This window comes from Propithecus coquereli, unplaced genomic scaffold (genome assembly GCF_000956105.1).
Source record: "Propithecus coquereli isolate 6110/MARCELLA unplaced genomic scaffold, Pcoq_1.0 Scaffold878, whole genome shotgun sequence".
NCBI classification, from domain to species: Eukaryota; Metazoa; Chordata; class Mammalia; order Primates; family Indriidae; genus Propithecus; species Propithecus coquereli.
The window spans coordinates 96,380-122,508 of NW_012155040.1; the positions used below are offsets into that span (position 1 = coordinate 96,380).

The 26,129-nt window shown below is 35.2% G+C and overlaps 1 protein-coding gene across 1 annotated transcript in view; it reads left to right on the plus strand.

Moving 5' to 3' along the window:
• Window positions 1-26,129, plus strand: part of SEMA3D (sema domain, immunoglobulin domain (Ig), short basic domain, secreted, (semaphorin) 3D) — a gene marked incomplete at its 5' end in the record, with an annotated part of 145,496 nt that overhangs the window by 35,531 nt on the left and 83,836 nt on the right. The window contains 4 exons of the mRNA XM_012664255.1: window positions 3,686-3,805; window positions 9,388-9,481; window positions 12,046-12,174; window positions 24,421-24,563. Coding sequence (XP_012519709.1) covers window positions 3,686-3,805; window positions 9,388-9,481; window positions 12,046-12,174; window positions 24,421-24,563 — 486 coding nt within the window. The remainder of the gene's footprint in view (window positions 1-3,685; window positions 3,806-9,387; window positions 9,482-12,045; window positions 12,175-24,420; window positions 24,564-26,129) is intronic.

Below are 26,129 nucleotides of genomic sequence, written 5' to 3' on the forward strand. Positions count from 1 at the left end.
CATCTGGTAAATGCTCAAAAAATGTTTGATGATCACAACATTCTACAAAATACGCTAAAAATAAAAACAGACCAGATTACTAAATCATCAGTGTCTTCCCATATTTAACCTAAATAAATAATAATTGGCAATTGCAAGTCAATTATCAGAATTACATATAAAGCTGAACTGGATTTCATTGGACTCTACGTCTTGAAAATTACAAATACTTATGTTTTGCTGATACCTCTCCAGGTATCTGGGGGAAAACTAAAATTCTAAGTGTTAATGCATAGACTAATACATATTTGTCCTTTCTCCAAGTATGAATTTAGCTTTATATTTGTCTTATTCAATTATTTATCTATGGATGGATATATATGATACATAAAATATTGAAACATCTAATGTTACTTGGGGAGAATTAAAAAGTTGTTGCTTGTTTTTGGTTCTCTCTCGCCCCCTCCCCTTCTTCTCTCTCTTTTTTTTCTCATTCAATGGGAGTGAGGTCAGGCAAGTGGGAAGGGGAGTGGGTAGGTGGAATAAGGAAAGGAAGGAGAAATTCAATACTTTTCCTAAGTTGAATATATTACCTGATTGTTTGGTCACATGCAACAATTGCCATTGTGGACAATGGCTGACAAATTAGCCAGCTTTCAGGGAAAGTTTAAAAAAGCTGCTTCTCAAAGTTATCTTTCTTCATGCCTCATGGAATTACACTACCATTAATAGCCATGCAGGTCCCTAAGTGAATTAAATCAAGTTAATTATTGATCTTGCTATTTAAGCAAAACCTTGACACTTTGTGCATGAAAAGAAAATGGCACAGAATCTTTTAAGGCTTTGAAAATGAAGTTATGCATTACAAGGGAAGTCATTGTAAAGTTTTTGCAGCAAGAATTGTTTGGCTTTAAAAATCCACCTCAGGCAATATTTAAAGTAGGAGACCTTATCTTTTACTTCTGTTCACAGGTTTCTTTCCCACAGGCAACCATCGCCTCTAGGCCGCTTAGAGAATACCCTCTATCAACTTTCTATTTTTTTTTTTTCCTGTAGCCAGTCTTCTGTTGATTGACAGTGAGGTTGCTTCTAGTCTTTTGCTATTACAGAGAGTGCTGAATACATATCTTTGCATACATGTCTTTGTACACATGCACAAGAATATCTGGAGAATAAATTCTTAGAGGTTGAATTGTGGGTCAATTGACTGAGCTGAACTGACTTTTTTTATATTGTGTCAGATAATTTAAGATTCGTCCATATTTTGTTCTATTCCATGTTAGTCCAATCAGAGAGAAGGGAGGAATTTCACAAATCCATCCTAGGTCATGTCTCATCAAGTCAGGGAACTTGCATAATAGGTTACTTTCCAGGGCTAACTGTATTTTAATAAAGTATTCATAGAAAAGTTAAAGGATATGAAATGTTTTAGGTGTGATTCAAAACTTTTTTAAAAATAATCACTAAAATTACATCTCCTATGTGTATAAAACTTCACCTTGGGACTTACTTGCCATTTTAAACGGTGCTGTGTCACTCATAGTTTCCAATCTACCTGACTCCGTAATTTATAATCTGGAAAGGGAGTTATTTTATTTCTTTTGGCAAGTATTTTGTAATATGCAAAATTACTTTCTAAATTCTGTGGCTATTTGGTAAAACTAAGCTTTTGAAAAAATGATGAAATAACTGGCAGTGAGCCAGTCCCACATCACTGTAGCCATGTAATTTTACTCTTCCTGCCCTGCATACTATCCCTTGCATAGCTTCTGTCCTGTCATGAATCTCTTTGTAGGAGAAGGACCAAGAAATGTCTTTTTAGTGAGTATGAGTGAGCAAAGTGTAGGCTGAATAATATTAAAACCTCCTACTCTAGCCACGAGGCCATCATTTAAATTTATATGGTGATTATGTACATTTTTACACTATTTGTCTTAGCTTTTCTCATATTACTATGTCTCCACTGTTTGTCCAAAACCATTAGTATGGTATATTTACCTCTGAGTCAGGTTTTCATTTGAGTTTTCCTAACATAATGTTAAATAACATGAAGCTAGTTCTGTATGGTGCCTTAGTGCAAATAGAAAATAAGTTCTCGTTATCGGACAATTTGATGGAAAGGTGGAAGACTTTCCTTCATAGAATGATCTAATATGATTCTGTTAAACACTACAATAACCTAAGCAAATATATGCAGGCTGCTGTTACAGTGCTGAATCTTCCTACCTGATAAGGAAACGTTCTTTACCTGTGTGGTTTACCGAGGGACCAGCACTGACATTTCATACCATCATCAATAGCTACATACTTTTTTTATAAGGAAACAGAGAGCGGAAGACTCAATGAGTTAAGTATAACATTACTCTGTGATAGATTATGCAGATTTTATTAACTGGGATCTAAAAATTCTGAGACATAAAATTCCAAGCCAGCTAGGTGAAGGAAGAACTAGAAACTAGAAAATCTGTAGCACAGATTTGCAGACATAGCCGTTCACTCTAAAATCAGAGGAGCTGCTAGTATGTTGTATTTTGTGTAGGCCAAAATCTGGGTAAGGAATAAACAATTATTAAATGTTATTTTATCTCATTTAATCTGTGTAACAATAATAACAATCCTGTCAGTTAAATCATTGTTGGACTTTTTAAAAATTTTATTTCATTCTAAGAACCACCCTACCAGTTAGATCATTATCTTTTTTTTTTTTTTTTAATCCTCCTAAGAATCCTAAAAACAACAGTGACCATTAGGTCAATGTGTGACTGGTGAGGAAACCATGGCCACTTGGGCAGGGAGAATCTGGACTTTTTCCAGTAGTTTCATAGGTTACCAACTTAGTAAACACTTGCCTATCTCCTGGACAGAGTCAACCTAGAATAAGTGTGCTATAGCTGAGTGTTTTCTCAGGAGTCTTTGGGCCATGAAGCTATGGTTCAAAAATTGCATCCAAAGATAGAAAATAATTAAGTTCTAAAGATAATGAGGATATAAATGAATATTTTAGGTGTAAGCATATTCAAAAGAAGAAATATGAAAATCTCACCAAAAAATTTGACTTGGTATAAAAAAATTTCCATGGAAAAAACAGAAGAGTCTATTGGAATCAGCAGGAAGTAATCTAAATCTTAAAGGCTGTATAACATTTGAAAATAAATGGAAATAAGTGGTAGGACATTCTTGTCAGTAAGAATGGAGGACATGTATAAGAATACACATCTGTGTTCAGTGTTTTGTTGAGTGTAGCAGGGACAGATGATGTTGGCAAATAGTAGTAGCTATATGGGATAGATTATGTAGCAATATAATAAGAACATGATGGATTTTGTTTTCTATGTAATTCTTGAAAGAAAGACCCAGTCTTTACAAAAAAAAGGTATGGCTGTCCATTTCATATTCTGTTTATATGCATTTTCTAGGCCTCATTGAGTACCACTACAGAGATTTGCCTTCTAATTAACCTAATTCTGATTAGTTCAAAAGTTTTGTAACTTCAAAAAACTTAAAAGTCACTCTGGTAACCCACAGTTTCTATGTCTTACCTTTTTGCTAAGTCAAATATTTAATTTAGACATTGCCCATAAATCTTTTTTATTGGCCATCTTATTTTTGATTATTTATCTACCTACTTAGAAAATAGATGGTATGAAAAGTAATATTTCAGAAACCTAAATTGTGTGCTAATGCTCTTAATTTTTATGTCCAATAGACAGAATGTGCAAATTTCATCAGAGTACTTCAACCCTATAACAAAACTCACATTTATGTGTGTGGAACTGGAGCATTTCATCCAATATGTGGATATATTGATCTTGGAGTCTACAAGGAGGTAATGTAATAAAATAGCATGAAAAACATAATTTATTGTAATATCTTGCTACTTAATGCCTATGACATAAAGCAGGCAGATTTGAATATAAAGATTGAAACATATAGTTTACGAACTGTGTAAGAACTCATGTTCCTAACCATTTTATGGAATGTCATTTTCACCATAGATTTTATCAACCTAATAAATTTTTTTCTATAAAAAATTGTTTTTAGTGAGATAATTAAAATTAATAGTTCAAAATGTCAAAAGGGCTTGTCTTCTACGGGGTACATGTATGTCTTCATTTTCTCTTGAATCCCCTTCATAACTATATATAGAGAGAAATAGTATGTTCCTGTTGGTAAAAATCCATTTCCCATGGATCTTGCAATGGAAATGAACCGTATAAATCATTTCCTTTTTCCCATCCAATAAAGTTGACCTGTTATGTTTGTTTACAACAGTGGAGACTAAGTAAAAATAATTTTCATGAATAGTCAGTGTGCTAATGACTATTGGCACACTGAACTCATTGTTCCTGCTGGAGCAAATTGACATAGTGGAAATAAAGGATGTATTAATTAGAAGTAATGTATTCCAGATATCATTGAGCATTTTAATAAATGAAAAATATGCAGATTTCAGTAACATACTTTAGAGGACTCTGTTATGAACTGTCATGCACTTTCCATGGATTATTTCTTTAAAATTTTATAACACTCATAATGAAGTTAGTACCATTGTAATTCCCAATTTAGAGGTTAGCAAAAATGGAGTCTCAATGGAATAAATAACATGCTAAAATCATCCAACTAATAAATGGTCTAGCAACAAATTGAATCAAGGTGGCCCATCCCTGGAGCAAGCATGCCCAACTCAGTTTTAGAATATGTGCTCCAAATTATTTCTTTGTATGCAGTATTATCCTTATGTTTATGTGTGTCATGTGTTTCATTACAACTTTTCAGTCAACAATGGACCACGCATATGATATTGGCCCTGTAAGATGAAATACCACATTTTGCCAGGCACTGTGGAGCACCTGTAATCCTAACACTCTGGGAGGCTGAGGCAGGAGGATTGCTTGAGGCCAGGTGTTCAAGAGCAGAATGAGCAAGAGTGAGACTCCATCTCTACCAAAAATAGAAAAATTAGCCAGGCGTGATGGCACACGCCTATAGTCCCAGCTATTTGGGAGGCTGAGGCAAGAGGATCGCTCGAGCCCAGGAGTTTAAGATTGCTATGAGCTTTGATGATGCTACTGCACTCTAGCCAGGGTGACAGAGGGAGACTCTGTCTCAAAAAAACAACAACAACACATTTTTACTCTATCTTTTCTATGTTTACATATGTTTAGATACACAAATACCATTGTGTTACATTTACCTACAGTATTCAATATAGTAACATGTTGTACAAGTTTGTAGCCTAGGAGCAATAGTACCATATAGCCTAGGTATACAGTAGGCTATACCATCTAGGTTTGTGTAAGCACACTCTACAGTGTTCATACAATGTTGAAATTGTCTAACAACATATCTCTTAGAACATATCCCATTGTTAAGCAACACATAACTGTACTTCTTGTGAATAACCACACATATTTGCAGGATAATTGGCTGTGTGTTTTACGTTGACTTAGCTGATTCACACAGAGATCAAACTCACAGCTGGGGCTGGATAGATTTTCCTCTCTAACCAACTTGTCTAACCAACCCATTCTCAACTGTTTGAAAATAAAACAACCCTGGTAGTTAAATCTTTGAATCACTAGGAGACTTGGCAACGTGAATCCATCATTTTTGTTGCTGGCGAAATGTTCTCCTGCCTAGCTTTGATGAAGGGTAATATATAACAGTAGCTCATAGCATAGGGTGTAATTATATGATATAGCCCCACAGCTTGGATGTGTTTTGAGGCCTGAGGCTAAAGGCCAAACTCACAACCTGATGAGGAAGGCAAATAGTGTTCTGTAGTTCCTTAAAAGTCACAAGTGCTGAAAGGGAATTTAGATGGAGCTAATTACTTATTTGAGGACTGTCAAGAAGCCCTGGGGCAGTCAAATTTACAAGTTCTGTGAATAAGAGAATTATAAGTGAACAGGGGTATTGAGCTTGCCAGTTTTCAGCTGGTTGTGAGTACAGGTAATTGTATGGCAGCCCTGCTTGAAGATTGTTAACTCTTTTTATGAATCATGTAGTCCTAAGAAATCATTGTACTTCTAGAGGGAGTTTAGAAGGTCCTTCCGTTTTCAAACAAATAAGGTTGCTCCTAAGGTGGCTGGGAAGAGAGAACAACAATATACAAAAGGGGTGGAGAAAGGCACACTCCGGGGACTGCTATGCAGTGTGGCTGGGGCAATGAAAAGAAAGAGGAAACAGCTAAAGACAAACCTCAGATTTCTGACTTTGGCAAGCAATTGGAGAGTGATGTTATTTATTGATGTGAGAGTATTAATAGGTTTGAGGAAACCATGGTGAGTTAGTTTTGTACCTTCTGCCTTTGAAACCTCTTCAGTAGGTCATTCAAAGTTGGCAAATTGTAGCTGAAACTCAACAGAGAAGTCACTGCCACTGTCAACAACTTGTAATAGTAGTCTGAGAACAGACACCCGGAGTGTGAAATAAGGCTAAAGTCATTTACCAACTCCATGGCCTTATGCGTGCTCTATAAACTTCTAAGCTTCTATTTCACTAAAATGAGTATGGTAATAATAGTAGCTACTTCAAAGACTTATTTTGAGGACAAAATGAGAAAATGATCATATACTCATTGGCATAGCACTTGCTTCGTTCCAGCCATTTAATATTCTTTCATCACTAGGCAACAGAAAGACAGAAAGGAACAGAGGCATGAGTTTCAAAAGTATGTATACCATATACGGTTTATATAAAAATAACATTTATATCCTGCAGTACTGGTAGAGCCTGATAACTATGTCATAATTGGATTGGAAGTAGGTTCTTTACTCCCGTCTCCTGCTGCAGATCACATCTTTAAATGGGGATGATGTTGACAATGATGACTAAATGTTTTCTTACTATCATTTCTGTCTACTTATCTCTTGCCTTCTCTAACAATATTTCTGTGTGTGTGTGTGTGTGTGTGTGTAGCTCAGACAGGGGCTTTTTGCATAATTAATTCAGTTTAAGGAATTTCATAAGAAAAATCTTATAAAATTGAAATCTCAAAACTTAGAGTGCTGTGTAATTCAGTTTATTTCAAGAAGTACATTGAATCATCCATCATTTTTCAACATCATTTTCCCATAAGTATCCTTGATTAGGCCAAGGAAAGTTGCTTTCTTGCTATCACCTTTCTCCAGTAGATTATAAGGGAGACTTTGTCCTTAGCTTCCATAAATGCCAATTTTATGAGCTTCTCTTAAGAATTTAATGAAATGTTCTACTTAAAAAGAGAAGTCAGTACAACTGTCTGAGTTTGTATAGTATCTCAGATCCACTATGACATTCTGACATTTTCTCAGGTGCTCTCTCTCTCTCTCTCTGTCTCTGTGCTTTTTACTATAATTTTCTGGGGCACTGGGATTTGGTTTAATTTTCACTTTACAATATCCCATTAGAGGTTTTAGAGTCAACAGATCTGTTTGACCCGTAGAGAATAATGCACCCTTAATGATATTTAAATGTACTTACAAGTCACTATTTACAGGTGTTTTTTCCTGACATATGTTTGGCCACATCCACAGTTAGGAAGCAGGCCCTAAATATGTTCTCATTTAACTTTTTTTCATACCTAAGCTCCACTATCACAACTTTTCATTAACTGACCTGTTCAAACTAAACACACTTGGATTTGATCATGTTACATGGTCATGGTGGGTCTATAAATTTATTTCCACATTTTTTTAAGTCCATAAGTTAGAAATTCTGAGACTAGATTAGTTAAGAGGATAAACTTTGAAGACAGCCCTGAGTTCAAGCTCCTGCTTTGCCTCTTTCTAGCAATGTGACACTAAGCAAGATGCATAAAGCCTTCTATCTTCAGTATCACATTTGCAAAGCTAGAATGATTAAAGTAGGAACAACATTAAGCTTGTGGTGAGAATTCTATGAGACAATGTGCATAAATTTCCTGGCCTTTGTTTAGTACCTATTATCTGCCAGGTACCGTTATTATTTGTATTAAAGTATATTTACTTAAAATTATGGAATAGCAATTGTTAATCAGGCTATTTAAATTGCTATTGTTATTTTGTAATGAGGCAAGAGTTATTACTGATGATGTGCAAAAGAAAAAAAAGTTTGAAATGACAACATAATCCAACAAATAATCCAATTTCCTCTATGCCTTTTGCTTGCTTTCTGCATAAATAGAACTGAATGGTCCTTTCCTAATATATGTGTGCTTTGATATAACTTTGTAAATACTCCATCTAAAGAGAATGTCTGAAATGCTGGATTTCTCTAACTAGTGCATGCACAGAGTGAGTCATCACCGTTTTTGCTGGATGGTAGTGTTGTCATTATTATGAAACAGTATGGCTCATGGGGCCATATTCATTATACATTCATATTTTTCTTGGAAAGTTCAACTTAAGATGGTTTTTTTTTCCTGAATATTAGAAGTCTGCCAATGTCATTCTGTCTGTGGCCACTATTATAAAAATAGATATTGCAGCCAAAATAACTATGTGGCTTTAATGTGTACAGTGTTTTCATAATAGTGAAAATACTACAACAGGATTTTTTTTGTCCAGATGTATCAACATCCTGAAAATGAACTGCCTTCCTTAGAACACTTTTATGTCACTAAAATTTAAAAATGTTACAAGGCTCAAGTAAGTTGCTTAAAGATGCTTAGTTATATAGACCATAATCATTATCCTGAAAGTATAGTTATCAAAGCAAGATTTATTTCTTAAAAGATTAAGTTAATTTTATCAAGCTCAATAACTTTGTTGTTAAACTTAAGAAAAATGGGCTGCGCGCGGTGGCTCAAGCCTGTAATCCTAGCACTCTAGGAGGCCAAGGCGGGAGGATTGTTTGCGCTCAGGAGTTTGAGACCAGCCTGAGCAAGAGCGAGACCCCGTCTCTACTAAAAATAGAAAGAAATTAATTGGACAACTAAAAATATATAGAAAAAATTAGCCGGGCATGGTGGCTCATGCCTGTAGTCCCAGCTACTCGTGAGGCTGAGGCAGTAGGATCGCTTGAGCCCAGGAGTTTGAGGTTGCTGTGAGTTAGGCTAACGCCCCAGCACTCACTCTAGCCAGGGCAACAGAGCCAGACTCTGTCTCAAAAAAAAAAAAAAAGAAAAATGTGCTCTTGGTGGTGATTTTGCTATTGGTAGTGGTCCAGACTAAATGAATTGATGTGCATATTACTAATATTTCCAACTGATAAATTCACTCAGTGTTACCATTACCACTTTGGGCAAAAGGAGACCAAAACATGGGTATCCGGTCTTGCCAGATACAATGTTTGCTAAAGAGTTAAGGAGCACAGCACAATGCACATGCTCTATGCTAAATTAATTTTCATCATATTAATGAGTTGGAATTTCAGTCTTATCACCTTTGTTCTTGCTGATTGTGATATTTTTAAAAATCTCACTTGTGTTAACATTTCTCACAACAGGAAGTTATATTCAAACTAGACACACACAATTTGGAGTCTGGCAGACTGAAATGTCCTTTTGATCCTCAGCAGCCTTTTGCTTCAGTAATGACAGGTAAGATCGATGACAGGCAGTTCTTACCTTTAAATGATTTTTCTGAAGAGGTGTGTGTTGACTAAACCACATTTTCCTATTGAGCTGGAGATAATTTTGGATTAATCTTCCACCAGCTATTTGATTTCAGTATTTTAGTGTCAGATCTTCCTATACTGAACAATCAATTATCTCTTATCGATGAGATGAGGCCCCAGTAATCCTTAATATTTGCATAGTCACTTTTTAAATGAACTTTTGATTGAATTCTTTATAATGCAACAGGCACACAATTACTTGTTCTATAATTTTATATATAGATGTCTGGGATTTCTTTATACTGAGCCATGTCCTTATTTGGCTTAGCATAGAAGTTAAATTTAGCAATTCCATAAGTGGGTAAATTAATAAGCCAAATTAATCAAGCTATAGCATACAGATAATAGAATAACAACTTTTTCCCCAATTTCATTGTAACCTTATTATATTAATGGAAATGTGAAATTTTTGCTAGCTCAGTTAGTCTTCTCTCACTTGATGTACACCTTAAATTCTCTTACGAGATGACAATCTTGTTCAAAGAAGGCAGTAGTATGTGGTCTGAAGTCTGTTCGAGGAATGTCGGCAAGACCTCTGAATTTCAGCCATTATAAGGACTCCTTTTGTCTTGGTTTGGTTCATGACTTTAGTCTCTTTTTATTTAACTTGTCTATCAAGTGTTTGAATAGAGGATAAGAGTGAAGCACCATGACATTTTAATTTTCACTTAGTGAGAACCAGTGATTTTGCTTTGAAGTGAAAGCATATGTGTGTTTTTTGAAAATTATATGACTAATGGTTAGTTATTATTCTCAGAAAATGAGATAGATAGTCTGTGATTCTGATCTTCCAAGTGGGGTTGACACAGCGTTAATAAAAAACAATAGATTTCAGACATTGGTGACCCTTTTAGGAATCCTTAAGTAACTTTCTATACAAAGAAGACGGTTTTAAAGCCTGGACATTCAGATCTAATTTTTAGATTGAAACATCACATCTTTTTTCTAACAAAACATTTAAATACCTGCATTTGTATATGTTTCAAAGTGATGGTTTGCTTCCTTTACTCTTGCCATTTTTATAATGCCTTTGTTGTTGTTGTTGTTGTTTTAATTTGCTCCACAGTGAAATATCGCCATTTACCCGTTAAATTTTAGGGAAATGCCTTATGAGGACGGAAGCAATACCATATGCACATCTACTTTACATAGCTGGATTTCTCTCTCTTGTGTGTGTTTATTTTTTCTTTAGAAGTTAGCTATTGTCATTATTAAGGTTGAATTGTCCCAAATAGCCCAGTGAAAGGCGTATTTATGGATATTAATCAGGGATCCCTTCTTATCCAAGGCAGAATTTTAAAGATATGTTCTTGAGTAAAATTAAATTTCAATGATAAAGTAATATCTTTGTTCTCATATTTAGGCATTTAAAAATTCTAAATGCTCTGTAGAGATTAGCCATTTTTTAAATTGTTTTATTAAGTGTATCCAAAAGTGTTGACTAAAACGTTTTACTGAAATACCAGAGGTTTAGCTCGCAGAAGGGCGATGTATTCTTCTGCACGGACAGCCTTCTTCCTGCCTTCCTGCCTCATCCCCACCCAGGGCTCTGACTAGCATTAGGGAACACTGGTCTCTGCTCCCCTTCTTTCCTCCCTCATCCTTTTCTCTCCCCATCCCTCCTCTTCCTCCTTCTCTACTCTCCCCTTTCCCCTTTCTCCTTCCTTTTCACCTTTAACTTCTCCCCCATCCTCCTACTCCTTCCTCCCTCTTCTCGCCATCCTTTCTTTCCCTTCTCTTCCTTCTCCTGCCCTATTCTTTGTCTTCCTTTTTCTCTCCCTCCTTGCCTTCCTCCCCTCCTTCCTCTCTCTCTCCTTCTCTCTCTCTCTCTCCCTCCCCTTCCTTTCTCTCTGATAAAACGTGGACATGCACTTTACACAAATAACAAGACAAAGAAGTTTGGTATGCAGTAATGGTAACATCATTCGCTTTTCAAGAATTCCTGTTTATCAAAACTGTTAGAGACATGATTAGCCACAAGGAATGCAACATGCTATAATTACAAAGAATGACTTCAGTGCTGAAAGCTCCCTTTCTGCAGAGGTTAGGCAAAGAAAAGTTGTGGTCATTGAGGTTGTGTCAGGTTAAGTAAATACTAATTACACAATTCATCCTTCATTATGGCATTTAACTTTTAATATTTTTAGTCTTGCTACAAAGAGGAACTCCTAATTATAATATTTCTTTGAATTATTTGTAGGAAGGAGGGAAAGAGGAAGAGCATGTTCAAAAAAGTAGCTAAAGCATGTGCAATTATTAATTCAGAAAAATTTGGACTCTTTTATATTCAAGCATCTAGCATCAGCTTACCAAAATTTTCTTCAACTAAGCTAATTTTTCAAAATCTGAAAGTGAAATTTATGAAACAATATATTCTGATCTTAAGCAATAAGCATCTTTGGTGTCGTTCTGTAAAGTTTGTATATTTTAAATAGTATCTATTGCAATACTCTTAGAAGTCCAATGTATTATTTTTCTCCCTCTCAGATGAGTACCTCTACTCTGGAACAGCTTCTGATTTCCTTGGCAAAGATACTGCATTCACACGGTCCCTTGGGCCTACTCATGATCACCATTACATCAGAACTGACATTTCAGAGCACTACTGGCTCAATGGTTAGTAAATTTTTTCAGTGTTGATTGTTTTGCCTTTGTTTTTGGACAGATAAGAAGCTCATTATTATTCACCCAAATGTGTTTGGGATAATTGGTTTAGCTCAACATTATAAAATACATTTGAAATAATTCCACACTAAGTTAGACAAATTTCTAAAACCTTTGTGTGTATAGTAACATCTGATATTTATTGAGTGTGTGCTATGTCCTTACATTATTCTATGTTTGAATTGACAATTTTAATATTCACAGTTACATATGAGATGTATTATTATTTTATGCTTTTTAAAGATGAGTAAACTGAAACAGAGAGAAATTAAGTAATTTGGTCAAGGTCTTACAATTTGTCAGTCACAGAGCTGGGATTCAAGCTGGCAGTCTTACTCCTGTGGTGTGTGTTTTATGACTAAGCCATGTACTGTCTATTAGCCCAGTAAAAAGGGGTAATTGTAATGCTAACTTCTGTTGCTAAATTTATGTTTGGGTTGAGACATGATCCTCAAAAATTTTAAGCATATTAAGATTGACATAACTTGATTACTATTTTAATTAGGAGTCATAGAGTATTTTGAGTTTAAAAAGCAAACAGTCAAAAAATCGAAGAAATTCTAAATGTATTTATTTAATTAATCCAAGGAACACTACAAGTTCCTCCCCTACCTTACAACAGATCATATTTTATCGTGATTTTCTTAGGTTTTCTAGTTAACATATGACTTTATTCCATTGTATGGCAGAACAACATAGCACTGTTATTTAAGCAGTGAAACGTTTCTCATTCCCACCATAAATACTGGGCTTTAGTGAAGGAGGGCAGGATAGAGATTTCTAGGGCTATCTCTTTATCTGTCAGTGTCATTTAAGCAGTAACAATATAAACAAAAGGGAAAACACTTTTAAAACATTTCTTTAGTCCAAACCTCCAGATCTATTTGTTTACACAATAATGTGATCTCCATTGGCCAAAATAGTATCCATAACAGGTACTCTTAGTAGGAAAAACAAATATAGAATCCCCCCAACTATGTGATTACCTTACCACATGCAAGGCAAAACTATATTTTTGTGCATAGTGAGATTTTTTTTGGATTTATTTGGTTTGAGAGTAACTTAATAGATTTCCCCTGTAGAAAAGCTTAGATATCTGTTTAGGTAAAACAATATATTCTTATGGCTTGTAAATAAAGTATAAGGTTTATACTTTCAGTCTTGGCATGGCAAATATCATCACATTGCTACTCTTTTAAAAGATTATTCTATTTTTTTTCCTTAGCTCTGACATGCTCCAAAAGAAGTTCACAGCATTGTTAATATAATAAATATCAGAAATATGTATTCAACTATTATTTGCCTAGGATGATATTCTTAATGCTGTATGAATAGAATTACAAAGTAGGAAGCCTTTGAATTGGTTTAACATTCCCTCAACAAACAACTTTTGAGGCCCTAGTACCCACTGGATGCTATTCTACCCAAAGGGCCTGCTCAGATAGGTAGAGGAAGGCTGCTGATTGCATGGATGACGAATGCATGGCTCAGCCTGGAGCATAAAGAGAGCATGGGAGATTAGGCTACAAAGCTGTAAATATTATTCTGAAACCAATGGAGAGCCATTGATAGCTTACATTTTAATCAGGAAGTTCGACATGTGTTCTTTGTTTGTTTTTTTAAGGTAATTTAAAAAATAATATATGTTTTAATAGCATGAGAGGCATAGCATGAAATGAAGACTAAAGGAGAATCAATACAGAGAGAGAAGAGACCACTATATGAAAGCTGGAGACTGAGATACAAACAAAGGCAGTGGCAATGGAGATGGACATGAGAATATACAGCAAAGAATATTTGAGAGAGAAGATATTGGTTTGTGAATAGAAGAATCCAAAGATATGATGCAGAGTTCAAGAGAAGATTTAGATGCTGGGAAGACTTTGCCATTAGAGAAGCAGCCAGTAGAAAGGAAAAAAATAAAGGCAGGAGAAAAGATACATGTTAGAAGAAGTTTCAATGAACTGAATTCAAACAAATAACTAAGAATTAGGAGATTAAGAATTCACATTTATGGTTCTAAGTCATTCAAGGCAGATTGCTTAGTGGTAGAAAGCCAAGGTGACCATATGACCTGGTTTTCTCAGGACATTTCTAGTTTACCTCTGTTGTCCTTTTACTCTCACAAGTGTTTTAGTTTAGACAAAAATTATACCTCTGTTTCTGTGAAAATTAATTATCTGTGCTTAAATCTTGACTATCTCTTATTGGTGACCTTGGTCAAACCTTTCTGTGCATTCAAATTCTTTGTATATTAATATGGAATCAATTAATAATAATATCTATTCACAGAGTGTCATAAGGAGTAAATTAGATCATATAGGGAAGTCCTTGAGGACTATTTTAAGAGCTGAATTAGTGTCAATATTACGATCATCATCATCATTATTCCTGAAGGTAGGAGAGAGAGGGGGTGGGACTAAACCCCTGAATGTCCTGTGATTCTGTGCCATCTCTTTAGCATTTTACATTATTGACCAACTTTTCCTTCTTTCCTGCTACACTTCATAATTTGTGAGCTCATCCATCCTCATGGTTTCAACTGTTTCCTGTGTTGCAATGTTTCCTAAAACTATTTTTCCAACCTTCTTTTATATATAAGTGGCCTTAAGAAATATTTATTTGGACATCTTACATTTCCATCTCAGATTAAAAGAAAAAAATGATTGTTTTACATGGGAATAAAGATATCTAAGCCTTAGCTTTGATTGTGTAATTAACTTGCTTTGAGATTTTTACAAGTTTTTTATGACCCTTCATTTTAAATGGATCTAAAATATAAAATCTCATGAGTTTAAATATATATACGTGTATATATATATATACAGGTACCCATTCAGTACCCATTTCCTGATTTTTATTAGTCCTTCAGTACCCATTTCCTGATTTTTATCAATCTTAATTTTCTGAACTTCATATACTCAGTTACCTTGGAGTTATCTTTGATTCCTTCCTCTCTTGCATCTCCTTTATCTAATCTATCCCTAAGGATATTTGCTTCCTTCTTAATATCTGTTGGCCTTGTTCTTTCTATGGCCACTATCTTCCGATAGGTCTTCATTACCTCATCTCTGGTTTATTGCCACTATTTTATTATTTACTAACTAATCTCCCTATCTCTCATCTCTTCCTCTTCAAATTTATTTTTATATAGCATCCTTGCTAGTTACTACCTGCTACCTTAGGCACTTTTAAAGAGCTATTTTATTTATTGGTATAATATTGAGAGAATTGCTACTTGCAATTTATATTTGGGGATATACTAGAAATCAAATAATAGTTCAGAGTTAAACGGCTAGTGGAGGTGACATTGAAACTCATATATGTATATCCAGCTCTAGACATTGTATTCTTTTCATTGCATGATACAGTCCATCAACCCAAATTCTGCTCTTTTGACTACACATGCCCTGCTCTTGCGGCCTTACTACACATGTGGTCCATGTGTACCCGCCATATTGGGCAACAGCAAACCAAGGACACTGGTCTGGTAGTAGGAACTAAGAGAAATAGAGGAGGTAGAGTTAGGGAAGTAATGGGGGAGACCTAGGCATTCTGGCTGAAGCCAAGGAAATAACAAGCAACAGGACAGATGTTTGCCGAGGAAAAGACAGGCCAAAGTTAGAAGAGCACAATGCTTCAGGAGACCCAAGTCGGTCGAGAGTTCCTTCATCTACAGAAACTAGAGCAGAGCAAGAAGAGAAATTATAGAAACTATTTAATACACTTGTAATGAAGAGAAACTTGACAAGCTAAGACAAAATATTGGCTTGCTCAGGAAACATTTCTGCCCTTTATTAGAAATGGCCATTTTCCAGATGTATTCAGCCTGTGGTCCAAAGACAGAGTCAATGGTGTCATCTGTCTGGAGTCAGGAGTGTGAGAAGAAAGAATACAGATGAACTGTGTGGATTGTTCAGAATGAATGTTATCTTAGATAGTATCTTATTTAACCTCATATTTTACAAATTGAGATGTAGCATGAAGAAGGGATGTTTCCAAGCCTCCTAGCTACCAAGCCCATCCTTCCATCATGACACTAAGCTTCCAAGAAGAGTAGCTTATCATGTTCTTTGAGTCTGGAAGTGTGGCTGCCTTTTTTGGTGGCAGTTATAGGAATAAAGGCTTTGTTTCTGCCTCAACATTGGACCTACCACCGCACAGGTACTGACACAGACTACTTCGTCCAAAGCTGCCCTGTCCGATATGGTAGACACCATAGACACTAGCCACATGTGGCTATTTAAATTTAAATTACAGCTACTCAGGAGGCTGAGGCAGGAGGATCCCTTGAGCCCAGGAGTTCAAAGCCAGCCTAGGCAAGATAGGGAGATTCTGTCTCTGAGAAAAAAAAAAATTAAATTAATGAAAATAAAATAAATTTAAAATTTGGTTCCTTAGATGAATGGTCTAGGGGCTACCATATAGGACAGCACAGATTTAAAATTTCCATCAGTGAATCAATTTCCATTGGACAGGGCTGGTTTAATGTATACTTGTTTATTAATTATGTACAATAGCCTACAATAGTATAATGCAACACACTTGTAAATTTTCTTTACTATCTATTAATATATAGCATGTGGATGTAAAACTCACCACTGAATTTTGTAAGGTTGTTACCAGGTTGAAAAAACTGACAGGTATTTAATATTTCAAATGATGGGGTCAATGTCAATGTCTTTTTTATTTCTCCCATATGTTATTATGTCAGTATATTATGTATTTCTAGACAGTTTGGGAATTTTTTGTTAAACTTTGCTTCCCATACTTTATTTTTCAGTTTAAATTTCTACTTTTTACTTGTCTGAGATGATCTAAATTCTTACAAATGTAAATGTGATATTATGTTTAGTTTAAGGAAAATACAAAAATTAAATTTGCAATTGAATATTAACTCTTAAGATGCAGATTCTAAAGAATTATCATTTTTTAATATGATGCTACATAAATGTTTTGTAAGTCTATTTTATCACTGAACTACTTAGGGAGTTTAAGATTCTTAATACATGTGTGTATGCTAAATCTTTATTTAATAGTAAAAGGATCCTTATCACAAGTTCTCTAAGGACTACTTAATCCAGTTTTGAGACTTAAAAAAGTATGAATCCTGATTCATTTTTTGAGAGACTAAGCCACCTATTACACACCTTACCAGGAAGATAAAACATTTCAAAGATGACATACTATAAGAAGTTCTAGATGAAGACTTAAATGATTCCACAGTTTCCTTTATCAACTTAATCTTAGAACATATCAGGAAACAGGAATACAGATACAAGTTAGGGTGGTTACTCAAACACAGTTGATCTTTTGTTAGAATTTTAGGATAAAACTAAGAAATATGACCACTTAAACAAACAATAATGCCTCAGACACACGCATATGTTTTTGTTTTCTTTCCTGGAGTAGATGAGAACTTTTGTTTTAAATTTTCATTTTTAACATATGGAGGCAGTTTTCATTTGAAGTTTCTCTTGGGGTGCTTTGTTGTCTGTAAATTCTCCTTCCACATGAAAGGAGAAAATTTAAAAAATAATAGGAAAAAGATATTATAAGAAGAAATAAAAGGAAGTTAGGAACTCACTATCTATTAAATCACAGGGTAGGTATGCGCATTGGTGTGGCAAGAGGCTCATGGGGAGAAATAAAGTTGGTGTGTATTGCAGGCCACATGGGTTTATGCCATTTGCATTTGGCAGTGCATCTTGGTGTCATGTTAGAAATTCATTTGTGAAAATGCATGATTTCAAACCCCATTCTTATTAGGGCATGTGTTTCAAATGCCAATGGGGAAAAGTGTGCTATAATAAAGCCCAGGTGCCTATTGGTATGACTTTAAATTGTTTAATTCAACAACTCTGCACTGATTAAATGATACCTATTTTTAGCCAAATTTGGCATCAAGTTAGGAAAGAGTTTCTATCATCAAATAATAATATGAGTATTCTAAGACAGGACCTCAATGGAATCTGTAAGAAAGAAACTCTATATTCTTGCAACTTATGTTTGTTTTTTAACTCTTAAATATGCTTATTATTTAAATCACAGAATAGAGTACTATTTGATACCATTTTTTCATAATTAGATTTCTCTATATACTGAACATTTGGACATTTGTCTTAAACACCTCCAACATTCCCCTCTGAAACAATTTTCTTACAGTTCTTATAAAAGAAGCAACATTTAAGAAACAGTTCAGTAAAATAAAAAATGACTAAATAAACACAATAAAACCATCTTTGTTATACATTATTTGAAAGTTAAAAGAAATACCACTTGGAAAAGCATCTATACTACTTTCCCATTAATGTCATAATGAAATTTCAGAAATGTAGACTGATGTCATACTCTACCTTTTGATCATTTCAAATGTCAATACCTGGCAACCGTTGGAGATAATGTTATTCATATCCAAAGGAGGTTTCCTGTGCATTTCTGCAAGATAGCAATGAATTGCCATATTTACTGATACTCCTTTTAGACCTTATACATTCTGTTCTTTTTTAGTAATAGAATTGTGTTTCTGTGAACAAGTGAATAGCAATCACCTTATGTAACCGCCTTTCCCATTTGAGTATCTCAGGAGAGATTTATCAGCATGTGTCTCCTTCAGATTGGTATTTATTTTACCTAAGATGCCTTTCTGATTCAAATTAATGAATTCTCATTTTCTCTCTAAAGAGAAGAGTGCATAAATTTTGTGCCACTATGTTATTTTTTTTTTTTATTTCAGAATATTACAGAGGTATAAACGTTTTGGTTACATGATTTGCTTTTGTGCAGTTTGAGTAAAACTTGTATGTGTAGCCATCACCAAGATAGTGTGCATTGTACCCATTTGGTATGAATTTACCATTCCCTTCTTCCCCCTCCCACATGCTTGATTTCTGTTGAGTTTTACTAATATATGTGCACATGGGTGTTGATCAATTAGTTCCAACTTAAGAGTGAGTACAAGTAGTATCTGTTTTTCCATTCTTGTGTTACTCCACTTAAAAGGATTGTCTCCAGTTCCATCCAGGTTGTTACAAGAGGTATTAGTTCACCATTTTGTTTATGACTGAGTAGTACTCCATACTATACATATACCACATTTTATTAATCCACTCATGTACTGATGGGCACTTAGTTTGGTTCCACATCATTACGATTGTGAATTGTGCTGCACTTGTCTTTTTGATAAAATGATTTCTTTTCCTTTGTGTAAATACCCAAGAGTGGGATTGGTGGATCAAATGGTAGGTCTACTTTCAATTCTTTGAGGTATCTCCATATTATTTTCCATAGAGGTTGTACTAGTTTGCAGTCCCACGGACAGTGTATAAGTGCTCCTTTCTCTCCACATCCACACCAGCATCTGTTATTTTGGGACTTTTTGATAAGAGACATCCTCAATGGAGTTAGGCAATAGCTCATGGGAGTTTTGATTTGCATTTCCCTGATGATTAGAGACTTTGAGCATTTTTTCATATATTTACTGGCCATTAGTCTATCTTCTTTGGAAAAGCTTCTGTTCATGTCTTTTGCCTACACTTTTGTGGGTTTGTTTGAGTTTTTCTTTGCTGATTTGACTTCTTTGTAGATTCTGGTTATTAGCCCTTTATCCGATGTATAGCATGCAAATATTTTCTTCCTTCTGTGGGTTGTCTGTTCACTCTATCGATTGTTTCACTGGCTATACAGAGGATTTTTAATTTAATCAAGTCCCATTTATTTATTTTTGTTGTTGCTGTGATTGTCTTTGGGGTCTTCTTATAAATTCTTTGCCTAGGCCAATATCTACAACAGTTTTTCCAACATTTTCTTCTAGAATTCTTATAGTTTTATGTCTATTATCCTCCATGAATTCATTTTTGTGAGTGGTGAGAGGTAAGGATCCTGTTTCAGTCTTATGCATGTAACTATCCAATTTTCCCAGCACTATTTATTGAATAGAGATTCTTTTCCCCAGTGTAGGTTTTTGTCTGCTTTGTCAAGGATCAGATGGCTATATGAGGATGGTTTTATATCTGGGTTGTCAGTTCTGTTCCATTGGTCTATGTCTCTGCTCTTGTGCCAATACCATGCTGTTTTGGTTACTATCGCCTTGTAGTATAACTTGAAGTCTGGTAAATTGATGCCTCGCAATTTGTTCTTTTTGCTTAAGGTTGCTTTGGTTATTAGGGGTCTTTTCTGGTTCCATACAAAGGGTAGAACTATTTTTCCTAGATCTGAGAAAAAATGATGTTGGTATTTTAGTGGGGATTGCATTGAATCTATAGATCACTTTGGGTAATATAGACATTTTAACAATATTGATTCTGCAGATCCATGATCATGACAAGTTTTTCCTACTGTTTACATCCTCTGCTATTTCCTTCCTCCGTGTTTCGTAGTTCTCCCTGTAGAGGTCTTTCACCTCCTTAGTTAGATATATTCCTAGGTATTTTATTTTCTTTGTAGCTATTGTGAAAGGTATTGAGTCTTTTATTTGATTCCCAGCTTGACTGTTGTTGACGTATATGAATGCTACTCATTTGTGTACATTGATTTTGTAACCTGAGATTTTGCTGAATTTGTTTGTCAATTCCAGGATTCTCTTGACAGAATCTCTGGGATTTTCTAGATATAAAATCATATCATCAGCAAAAGTGATAGTTTGACCTCTTCTGCCCCCATTTGGATACCGTTGATGTCCTTTTCTTGTCTGATTGTTCTGGCTAGGACTTCCAGCCCTCTGTTGAATAGAAGTGGCGATAGTGGGCCATGGTCTCCCTGTACCACTCCTTATGTCCTGGGGGCACGGGTCCTGCTGAGCTGTCCAAGCTGCCAGTGGGCGATCCCGCAAAACACCAATGCAGCGGCTCTGCTCTCAGTGGTAGGTTCCCCTGGGAAAATGACCCCACTGCACAATAATAGGCTTCTCAGCCCAGAGCCCTCTTGGCGATTGCTATGGGGTGGAGGGAGGGGCCATGGTTTCCTGGTACTGCTCTTTTGTCCTAGGGACACCAGCTCCTGTCCACCTGTCCAAGCTGCCCGTGGGAGATCCCGCAAAACACCACTGTGGCAGCTCCACTATCAGTGGCAGGCTCAGCCAGGAACATGCCCCCACCACAGAGAAAAAGGCTTCTAAGCATAGAGTGCCCTCGTGGTTGCTATCGTGGCAGAGGGGCCACAGCTACAAGCTGGCTTGATCTAAAATTACTTTCTGTGGTGCCAGGGAAGGAGGAGGTGCAGAGGAAGAGGCATCTAAATGTAGGAATGATGGCTTTCTGGTCTCACAATGGCACTCGCCAGTGTGGTGAGACTTTTGTGTACCATTGCTCATTGTAGTCACCCACATGGGGGAGGGGAGGGAAGTCCCCTCTTATCCTTTCACTGGGCTCTGGGCCTCTCTGGATTCGGTCCATACCACTTTCCTCTCCTCTCTCTTCCTCTTTCTCAGCTCTGCACCCCTTCTTGGTGGGGTCCCTGGACGCCTCTGCTATCTCTCCCTGTGATGCACACTTGAGCCACAATTGTTCTCCACCCTCCTCAGTCCAACCTTCTACCCTTCAGATGTGACAGTCCAACAAGCCATGTCTAGTCAGCCATCTTGGCTCACTCCCTGTTATTTTTTTTTTTTTAAGTTAAGAATTCAACTCAATCATTATGTAGGTCCGATAAGATACTAACATCTTAAGGGTCATCATACTGTATGTATAACTTCTATTTAAATTAAATTTAAGTGCTACAATAAATTCTACTCATGTCAGCGCCCATTTTAAGCTCACATATTCGTGAAGATAAAGGAAGCCAATCGTATTCCTATAATTTCTGCAGTTTCATTTTTATCCCTTTTTGCCCCATTCTAATTACTTAAGAATTTATATTTATTTTTCAGTTCTTACTCCCCTTGTCCATGCACACATATGTATTATTGATCTTGGGTTAAGGAGTCTATCCGTATCTTTTTTCCTACATGCAGAATGTTAGTTTGTGTTAATGACTCTTAAACTTAGATGCCGAATCACCTATGTCTTTGGGAGCCCACAATAGGTTGGTATTTTTGTTTGTTTCTTTTTGTTTTTCCTCTGTTCATTGTTGCAATGAACTTTCAAGTCACTGGAAACATCAAGGCTAGGCCTTCTTAGGCACGTCTTGACCATGTCAGTATTTCTTTAATCCAGAGTATAATTGATTTGAAGTGAAGAGTCATTTCTTATTTATCTTTGCATTCTTCGATTCTAATAGTTTTTCTTTTTTGCTCTAAGTTCCTTGGATATAGCTATATTTTTACATAAATTATTTATTTATTTTCATTAATTTGCTGAAATCCTAATCCCACATTTATAGGAAAATTTGTTTCCACAGAGTTGTGGGATTTTTCTTTAAAGAAAACATATTTAAATGAAAAATCAGAAATGTTAATTTCTGACTAAAAAAAGGATTTTCATTTTGCTCAGGGATCAAAACCAAGTGTTTGTGATTTATTAACAACTTGAAAGAGGGCCTGGGAGTGGGAACCTTGAGTGAAATTGTTAATGGGCCTTGACAATTTAAGATTAATTAGAAAAGAAAATTTTTAAAAACCCCATGTGATTTTGTAAAATTTAATTTTCATGTAATGTTCTAGGGCCACACCAAAGTGAGATTATCAGAAGTATAAGAGTCCATTGACATTCTTAATTCCAGAAAAGAACAGGGAAATAACAAAGAATAGAGAGAAGTTTATGTAGATATTTCCTTCCTCTCTTTTCCTCTCAAGGCTTCTCATTAAAGCAGAGAAGAGATTGGATGGGAGACATGAGGCTGACCCAGAGAGGCTAGGATGATAATGATGAAACCCCTATCACTTGGACTCCAACGTTAACTTTTGTCTGTTGAACAAGGCTATTGTGAAGCTTTCTTTATTGGGTCATTGACCAATTGCTGTACATTTGCAAAGCAGTGATTTTTCATTACTTCTGGGGTACACGGCAATCAGAGCCTTAGGCAAAACCCTAGAAAAGGCAAAAATTGATCTTTTTCAGCTCCCACCAAATTCTTCTTTTCTTCTGAAACATTTTGTCTTCTCTTTTCTCCTGTTTCGTCTTTCAAAATACTCAGTGCTCTGTGCTTCTTTCTAGGTAACTTACATTTTCTACTTAAAGTCCTTCCTTTATTCCTCAATAATTATTCTCTCTGTCTGCTTTAATTAAAAAATTATTTCTGAACTAGCTCCAGCCAATTAGAGATCTGTCACCTGGTTAGTTCACAATGATATAAAACCAAGACTGAAAATGCCCAATATTTTTTAAACAAGGAGTTAGCAACCTAAATCAATCTGTCATTGATGCAGTGCAAAGGGATTTATTTTATTTGCAAATACTTTTCCACTTTACATATATTGTGGACATCTTTCCATGTCAGTGCAGATAGACCTACTTCATTTTTAATAATGGCATATTACATTTTATAAGTACATGGATGTCCTCAATATTCTTGTTTGTTGTCATAATAATGATAATGATTACCATCTCCATTACCATATTAATAAATTGCATTTATTGAATACATTATATATCAGACACTGCCAGATGCTGTGTGCTTTATGTGTATTAACTCACCTGATCATTATTTCAGTTATCTTACTGGATAGAAGACATTGGTAGCCTTATATTATGCATGAGAAAACTGAGACATAGAGAAGATAAATAATTTGTCTAAAGTCACCTTTCCAATAAGTGGCAGAGACAAGATATAAACCCAGAAAGAATGCCTCCAGAACCTTTACTGGAGTTGACCCAAGCACTATTGGTGTTTCATTGTTTTCCCCTTGGGCAATTACACAAAATGCAGCAAAGAGCATCATAGTATGTCAAAATTTGGGATATATTTATAATTTTTCCTGAGCCCTTTATAAAAGACATTGTAGTTAAAAAGCAGTTACTGCCATATAGAAGGTAAATATAAAATAACACATTCTCCAGATTTGAAAAGATTTACAAGTAATTTAGTCCAGTCATGTGTCACCTGTTCTGTGGAATTCCTAGAGAACTTGTTCATTACCTGTTTATGCTAATACATGTTTCTACATTGTATTATGTTTATTTGTATACATATCTCATTTCCCACATTCTACTAATAGTTCATATTTTTATTCTGCTGTTAATTGTTTTACATACAAAAAATGCCAGTACTATTATGCTGGATTGTTTCAGTATCTTATTTTATTCTTTCTTTTCTTCCAAACAGGAGCAAAATTTATTGGAACTTTCCCCATACCAGACACCTACAATCCAGATGATGATAAAATATATTTCTTCTTTCGTGAATCATCTCAAGAAGGCAGTACTTCCGATAAGACCATCCTTTCTCGAGTTGGAAGAGTTTGTAAGGCAAGATATATTTATGTATTTCACTTAAAGCATATATGTATATACATGAAACAATTAACTATGCCATGTTGAAGAAAAAGGTAATGTCCATTATTCAAAAAATGGTAGGATACATTCACACTATCTTGCTTGTGTAATTTTTGATACCCAAAAGTAAAAAAAAAAAAAAAAATTCACATTTTTCAAACATTACAGTTTATTTTTCCAGTGCCTAAACTGTTGCTCTTGTGTGAGTTACACCTCTTTGGCATTTTATTACTTTCATTAAAGAGCTATCCCTTTGCCAGTTATTGCTATTCCCAGTAAAACTGCTGCATTGTCCTGATCCTTGGATGTTAAAATGTGTTTATACAATGTTAAATAATCTCATTTTAAAATTGAAAATAACTTAACATAATCATGAGAGTAACTTAAACACTAATAGAATTATATTCTGTATTTTTATCAACATACATCACACATGTAAAATTATATATCTTTACATGTATAAGTTGAAAGTATGGTTATCTAGATTAGGATATGAGAGAAAATGGGGTAAAGAGGAAAAAACAACCAAAAATGCAAAACATTTATTTTGAAAAACACTGCAATTAGTTTTTAATATTGCCATTTTCTGTGTTACAAGTAAACACAGAAACCGTGAGATGCTTCCATTTTGTGCCATCAAAGCTCTCATTTGATTGAATACAAGCTTTGTAGAATAATGATGCTACCAGAATCATAGTATTGACTTCAGTATATTATTTTTCTGTTTGGCTTTGTCTCCACTGAAATAACTGTTTTTAAATAGACAGACACCTTCAACATCAACTTGGTTCATAAGGGGAAGAGCTGTAAAGTTAATAAATACTCTCAGCGGGAAGATTTCTTTGGTCTTTCACAAACTTTTCATTTTCTTCCATCTGAGCCTATCACTTTTTGTTTCAATCTGTACCCTCGGGCTTCTGAACACTTCCAGGGACAGAAATATAAACGATTATTGCACTTAAAAGTGCTAATGAAAACATGGCTTTTGAATGAGGCCAACTTGTGAGCCCAGATCATTCTTTACCTAGTGTCCTAGCCAATAATGCTGTCTCCCACTGATCCCCTCACCCCCAGGGGACAGATTCTCTACAAAGCATCCTCATTCTTTCAGAGTCTAAGAATTCACAGTAATTTCTCTTGAAGCTTCTTGCCCAGAGATGAATGGCGGTTGCTTGGAATAGTTGCAGTGTGTTAGTGTACTGAAGCATGGCTTATAGCAACAGTATCTTGACCCTGAAAAACTGTGCTGCGGGTTGACATTATTTGTATAAATGAGCTACGTTGAATATGTCATAAGGGATTTACAATCAATTAAACATATTTCAAGAGTTGCTTTCTGATGAACATACAGAACAAGTGTGTGTATCGTGAGCCAGTTCAATCTATCAATTTCTTGATAGATCTAATCCATTTGATAGAAATTCATGTATGACAAAGTAATGTTTTATGCTAGTATAAATATACTGAAAGTTAATCTTAGAGGTGGAGAAGTATATGAAAGAAAAATTTAGTTATCCTATTTATAAATTTCTATGTTAA